At 44.6% G+C, this 6,412-nt stretch overlaps 1 protein-coding gene and 3 long non-coding RNA genes across 5 annotated transcripts; all 4 read left to right on the top strand.

The window, feature by feature from the left end:
- Positions 1-823, top strand: LOC124328311. The gene is made up of 3 exons (XR_006916260.1): positions 1-127; positions 294-513; positions 574-823. It is a non-coding gene; the product is annotated as an uncharacterized LOC124328311 (long non-coding RNA).
- Positions 824-850: 27 nt separating this feature from the next.
- On the top strand, positions 851-3,683 carry LOC124328309. Its single transcript, XR_006916257.1, has 9 exons — positions 851-876; positions 937-1,082; positions 1,157-1,245; positions 1,317-1,484; positions 1,563-1,835; positions 1,907-2,020; positions 2,085-2,585; positions 2,650-3,490; positions 3,576-3,683. It is a non-coding gene; the product is annotated as an uncharacterized LOC124328309 (long non-coding RNA).
- Positions 3,684-4,001: 318 nt separating this feature from the next.
- Positions 4,002-5,132, top strand: LOC124328310. Of its 2 annotated transcripts, none has more exons than XR_006916258.1 (4): positions 4,002-4,153; positions 4,231-4,654; positions 4,758-4,889; positions 4,967-5,132. It is a non-coding gene; the product is annotated as an uncharacterized LOC124328310 (long non-coding RNA). The 2 variants fall into 2 exon arrangements; XR_006916259.1 differs by having other exon boundaries at positions 4,758-4,894.
- Positions 5,133-5,153: 21 nt separating this feature from the next.
- Positions 5,154-6,355, top strand: LOC124328308. The gene is made up of 3 exons (XM_046787035.1): positions 5,154-5,422; positions 5,510-5,987; positions 6,314-6,355. The coding sequence occupies exons 1-3, from the start codon at positions 5,340-5,342 to the stop codon at positions 6,317-6,319; spliced, it is 567 nt and encodes a 188-aa protein (XP_046642991.1). The 5' UTR covers positions 5,154-5,339; the 3' UTR covers positions 6,320-6,355.
- Positions 6,356-6,412: the final 57 nt, after the last annotated feature.

Raw genomic sequence — 6,412 nt, 5'->3', positions numbered from 1 at the left:
GTTTGGTGGCCAATTTATGTGAAGTAAAATTTGGTCCATGCAGAAAGAAAGATTGTCAGCCTTTCAGAGAGCGGACTCAAGTTGAATTCAAAATGGAAGACCCATTGAATAACTCTCTATACATCAGGTAAAGTCATGCACATATTCATTGTTAACTGCATTTATTTTAACTGTGTGTGTTTGTTTATCATGCATGCAAAGTTGCAATCATAGAATTTGAATGCAAGGTTCGGCAGTATTAAAAAAACCATGTTAGTAGCAATATGAAATAATATAATGACTTTTGATACCAGGGTTGGCTTTTGAATTCATTGGCAGCCTTGGCGACTTTATGCATTTTCCTTGTCATAAGTCCTGGTGTGTGTGAATCAGCATCTTTGGTCGCCTGTGGAGATTTGAGAGAGATGGAACTTTTCCTTTTCCTTATGCTAGAGGCTGATAACCATTAAATTTTTGACATGGTTCTCCGCTTCACTGCTTATCATTATCCTGAAAATATCGTCTTGCCACAAGGTATTCAAGCGTGTAATCTTATCTTGATTTGTCACAAGCTAATTTTTTTTTTTACTTTAGGATATACTCCTCAAAATCTGGCAGTTAGCACACTTTACTGGAAGGCTTGGTTGATGCTATTGATGCTGATTGCTCATTATCCTGGCAGTCTTGGGTCTGAGGCATGGAATTCATTCCCTCCTACACTCCGAGCATTGATGGAGATGTGTATCACAAATGATTTCGCTACTTCTTCTGGTACCACAGACCAGACAGAGTTGCAGGTGGCTGCAATTGAAAAGCAAACCATATTGGAATTCGAAACACATCTAGGAGCTGCCTCTACAAAAACTGTTATAGAACAATTCTTTGCTGCTTAGTCAAGTATTCAAAGCACTCTTAACTTTTGATTTTCTTGCAAATCATTGTAATATTTTACTTTAGTTGACATCACTTGATCCACGAGGATCTACGCGACGACCTCCTCCGGCTGTTATTGAGCAGCTTCGAACTTTGAACGCAACACTTCGACTGGGTCACCTACTTTGTCGAAGTCGCCAACCGAACTTTTTATTGTAAATTCTGCATAGGTATGTGAAATAGTATGACTTTAAATAGCGAAATTCTTATCTAATTTTCTTCAATGCAAATTCTTTTTATGTAGGCAAGGAGCTGCGCAAACGAAGCCATGGCTGGCTGATTTGATCGAGTCCAATGAAGGTGCTTGGAACGTTCTGCCTGTTCAATGTCTTTGTGAGTTTTTGCTTCACGAAGCAGCTGATGATCTACCTGTTAATGATCTAATGGACGATAGTAAGCAACAGCTTGGCAAACGCAAGGAACGTCGTCACAAACACCAACAGTTGGTCCAGCATCTAAGACTTTTGTTGACTGATCCCAATCAACTACCCGAAGCATGCCGTGAAGTCCTAGACTATTTGATGAGACGATTGAGTGCTCAGCAAGCTCTCGCCCGTCACCAAGCCCTCACGGTAAGAGTTTATTTTCATAATCAACGAGTTTGCTTAAATAATTATACGGCTCCATGATTATACATTACGTTTGCATAGGCATTGAGTGTGGTCTTGTCAGTAAAAGACGATGATATTACCATGAGTGATGGTGCATGCTCCGAAGGAACAGGAGACGATTCCCAGTTCTCTTGGCTTGTTCATCAGTTACCTACCATCCCACATTTCGAAGCCGTACGCCCTGCCGTGATTGCTGCTCTACGGGCCGCCTTTCTAATTGAAACACAACCAGTAGCCGTAGCGGCGTACTTGAGGTTATTATCCACCTGCGCTTTGTAAGAGCCAATTCAAGACCAAGCTGATCTTAGCTTGGTAAATAATTATATTGTAACTTATTTTTATCAGCGAAAAGATATGTAATTACTGTGGTTTTGTAATTACAGGATCTTGCCCAGGTAATTGTAGAGCGTAGCAGTTTCATTGCTGCTCTCTTACCTTCACCATCAAACAAAACGCTGGAATGTTTGTTGCAACTCATTTGGCATTACCTTCTCAAAGTAATTAATGCGGTTTCCAATTAATTTTTTTGCCAGTTGAAATGATAAAACTTGTATTTAATAGACACGAGAGCCTAACAAAGGATCCTACAATTGGTAGGAGAATCAACACCAAGTTTTGATACAGTGGCAATCTGGCGAAGCTGCTTCCCTTCAAATTATGGTTGTTCACGTCATAGTGAGTCTGCTGACTTACGGAGCCCCTCAGCTTGAGCAGCAGTCAACCTGTTTCGGTCGACTACTAGAAATTTGGTTTCCTGCCAGCGGTGTACAACCCTAGGCCTATTTAGTCGAGACGACAGAGGAAGCCCATCTTTATCCCGACTGGATCAAACTTCGCATGATTCGATCCTCAGTTGATCCTATAGTTGATACTGCCTTAGCCCTTAAAGGATTTGGAGCCGGCTCAGATGATCCTCTTTATTCAATCCTTCGGCTTTCCTGTATATTGTCTATGTCTAAGCTTCTGCAAACTCTGGATCGAATGGTGCAGGATGATCATCTGAATCCTTTTGCCTTCGTCGAGGTTGACATTGACAAAGTTTACATACAGCAGTTGCTCCAGGTATAATTTTATTTTTTTCAAATTCAAAGTCATTTATTTTTTATTGACCTAAACATTATTGCAGATTCAATTGGTGAGAGGAGCTCGAGGTGGTTTGCTTTTTGCCGATATCATGCAGTTCGTACTTGGTAGATACCGAAATTGGTTCGACCGCTGACAGCAAGGCGTTCAATCTGACCCTGCGTCCTCACCTGGACATTTCATCTCATCCTTCTAAGATCAGTTCATCATTCACAGGCTCAATTGTAACTGTAGATCATGCCTCTGCTGTCCTGAGGCAACTTTTTCACATAAAAATTGTCATTTGGATCAGTCAGCTGGAGAAGAACAAGGCCTACCGGAATTTGAGCAATGCTTTGACTCGAGAAATTCGTGCCAACACTCAGCCGTCCACTGAAGCTTGTGCCATTGCTTTTGATAATCTCTTGGCGTCTGCCAGTGTGTCAAGGAATGAGTTTGAACTTTTGCTAGCGGCTTTAGAGCGCCAACCTGCATTCTCGTGTGGTTTGCTCCCACTTTTGACGTCAGCAGGATCTTCACCAGCGGCTTCTCTTGGTACTGGAAATATTGTGGTGATAGTGATGAACATTTGTCAGAAGATAGCTCCGGTCACTCCTGATGGACATAGTTCACTGAAAAGTATCGCTCTTCAATTTGTCAAGTCCCACGGACTCTTGAGATCTGAATCAACTCTGGCTGATATCAACACATTGAACCTGTCCTCCAAGCGGTTGGAGCGTCACTTGTAGCAACTGGCTGCTCGTGCACTGGAAACAAACGATACTCGTTCACTTGTAAAAAGTATTGTGAGCAGTTTGAGCCAAAGTGGGTTTAAGGCGAGCTTGGTTGGCCTTTTGGTAGACTGGCTGGATCCCGAAATTATTACAGCCCAGCCTGATTTAGAGGTACGTTTATTTTTTTTTTCTTTTTAAGGCAAAAACCACTATGTGCCGTTGTTTATGGGAATGTTTGTTTTGTTTGTTTTTTTAGATGCGGTTGTTGTTAGGTAAAACGCCTAACCCACCATCTTGTCGTCCGTATGCCCTCGCAATGTTGGTGCATCAGGCCAGTTGGGCTACGCTGCGCAAATGTATTCAAAAACTATGTTGGGAATAGAATCGATGCCCAACAGCCGACGACTAGGATCGGCCGGCAAACTCGAATGCCGCGACATTTAAATGATTACTGTATTCGGGGCCCCCGATAGGTGGCCCCCTGTACCGCCGTTTAACCCCCAATTGGCCATTGTTCCTTTCCTCCTATTTTAAACCATTCGCATTTATGCTGTAAATTATTTAGTGTACAATATACCATCGCAGAGGAAGGAACCAAATCTAGAAGTGTCGTTATTCTCACATTTAACTTAAGGTTGTAATTGGGTCGACACCCCACAAGCATTGCATTCTTAACAAACTACTGGGCGCTCGCGATATCGACGCTTTTAAGCTAAGGTCGTTCTGGACTTTCTAGCTGTTTTGATCAAAGTTCCCAAGCTCTGGCAGGGTTGAGACAAGCACGTTCCCAAGCATCAGCAGCCGGAAGAGCTGCTTAACCTAAATCATCAGCAGGTTAGTGTTACACACAGTTCTAATATTATTAAAAGCTTGTTGACCTTTCGTGTATTTTTTTCTTCTTAATTTTGTAGTTGTTTCGTCTGGCCGAATGTATTATGAGCGAGTTTGTACATCAGACTCAGGAAAAGGATCGTGCACTACACATCCTTCAAGAGCGGAGTCAATTGCTACTCTCATGTTGTGGAGGTTCCACTAAAATGGAAGTGTTATTGGCTCGAGATGTGACAGACCTTGCGGGCAGTGCGGTAAAGAGCGAGAGACTGAAAACAGCCCAACAATTACTTCTACGACTTAACGTTCGGGCTCCACATGTCATAACGAGACTCTCCAACACGTCGTTTGCCCAGTTTGACGACAGCAAAACCCTAGTGACGGCCGTGCCTTGCTCCATCGATTCAATGGCCCTGACGCTTATTTCTTCCCTTACGTCTCCTCAGCCAGGCAAAGAAGGTGACATCGCTTGATCGGGGGATCTTACGCCATCCTTCAACTTGCGTAAGAATGATAATATCTTTAAGCAATATTCTCTCTTGTTTATTTGTTTGTTGCATTGGGTTAATAACTGACTAATGACAACATTTTGGTGAATTTACCTCAGGTTACTTGTTCCAAGAATACTAATTGGGAGGTTGGTTTATCGCCAGCAAGGCGTTGGCAGCCACCACTGCTTGAGGATCGACAGGAACAACATCAGCAATCCGCTCCCGACATAACGGGCAAATTCTAACACGTAAGGTATCAATACAATTTAAACAAAAAATGTATTGGCATGGACGAAGTGAATGATCGGCTTGATTGTCTAAACAGACTGTGCAAGTGCCATCAGTAACTTCGGGGTTTATCTCGCGAATTGCGGCCGGGTTATAAGCTAAGAATGGAATTTCTTCTTGAACTTCCATCATAGCTACTTCTTCTTCAAATAAAATTTCCTCCTCTTGTTGTCTTCTTAGATGATCTTGTTGTAATCTTTCCAAATTTCATCTCTTCTGCGCAGGTGCTGAGCAGTCTGGCGGTCGAACATCTCCTGGTTTCGTCGTGCCCATTCGGGATCATCTGGGATCTCCCAATCTATGTCCACCAAATTATCGGCTGGAGGCAGATCTTCTCCACGGCCTGGTTCTTCTTCACCAAGGCCTGCCTGTTGGCCACGCCCAGCTCTTTGGCCACGAACAGCAGGCAGATGTTCTCCACGGCCCGGTTCTTCGTCACCATGGACTACTCCTACGCCACCGCGGCCTGCTCCTACGCCGCCGCGGCCTGCTCGTTGTCCACGTCCAACTATTTGGCCACGACCACGAACTGGAGGCAGATCTCCTCCACGGTGTAATTCTTCGTCGCCATGGACTGCTCCTACGCCACCGCGGCCTGCTCGTTGTCTACGCCTAGCTCTTTGGCCGCGACCACGAACAGGAGGCAGATCTTCTTCTTGGTCTGGTTCTTCGTCTCCACGGCCTGCTCCTACGCCACCGCGTCCTGCTCCGACGCCACCGCGTCCTGCTCGTTGTCCACGCTCAGCTCTTTGGCCACGACCACGAACAGCGGCTGCAGCAGGCTCATGTACCGCAGCGGCTGCGTCATGAGGATTGTCAGCAGCGGCTGCTTCAACAGGATTTTCAGCAGCGGCTGCGTCAACAGCATTTTCAGCAGCGGCTGCGTCAACGGGATTTTCAGCGGCGGCTGCGTCAACAGGATCCTCAGCAGCGGCTTCGTCAGCAAGATTCGCAGTAGGATCATTTTCAACGGCTTCTACACCATCATCATTTTCTCCTTCGTCGTCATGTTCGCCGGGCAACACTCCAACGAAGAGGAGCTCTGGCTTCCTCCATTGGTATGTAATAATCTTCAAATTCTCCAGCATTGTTGCCACCATTATTGTCATCGAATTCAAACTGATTTCCGGCTGAGATCAAGAATTCTCTTATGGTTATCCGGTCTTCGTCGAGGTTGTTGAGCAACCGCCTGAGGTTCCTGTTACGAATGCCTTGCTGTCGGCGCATGGTAGCCCTAACAGGTCTTCCAGCGCTTACAGCAAAAAAATCGTACACAGCCAGCATTCCAAATTCCTGCAGTTTTTCTGCAAAGATTATTTGTTAAAGTTATTCTCATTTGTCGTATGTAGTATTATTATTTCCTAATTGAAATTCGTTTATCTAGGAATAGCCAGGGAGCAGGGTGAGCTAAACCGACGATGGCGTTGAAAAGGCGGTGTTGCGCTTCCAATAGGTTGTTGGTGCGGTTTGCATCATTGTAAAC

Source organism: Daphnia pulicaria, chromosome 3, assembly GCF_021234035.1.
Source record: "Daphnia pulicaria isolate SC F1-1A chromosome 3, SC_F0-13Bv2, whole genome shotgun sequence".
In the NCBI taxonomy this organism is placed as follows: domain Eukaryota; kingdom Metazoa; phylum Arthropoda; class Branchiopoda; order Diplostraca; family Daphniidae; genus Daphnia; species Daphnia pulicaria.
Note: the sequence above shows the minus strand (reverse complement) of the source record. Positions and strands in the feature narration are given on the sequence as shown.

What these genes read in the sequence shown, in the direction of transcription:
- LOC124328308 (XM_046787035.1), top strand. Translation starts at nt 5,340, where the DNA reads ATGTTCTCCACGGCCCGGTTCTTCGTCACCATGGACTACTCCTACGCC. An exon ending in TACGCCGCCGCGGCCTGCTC is followed by an intron (nt 5,423 to 5,509) that starts GTTGTCCACGTC and finishes CATGGACTGCTC; the next exon opens with CTACGCCACCGCGGCCTGCT.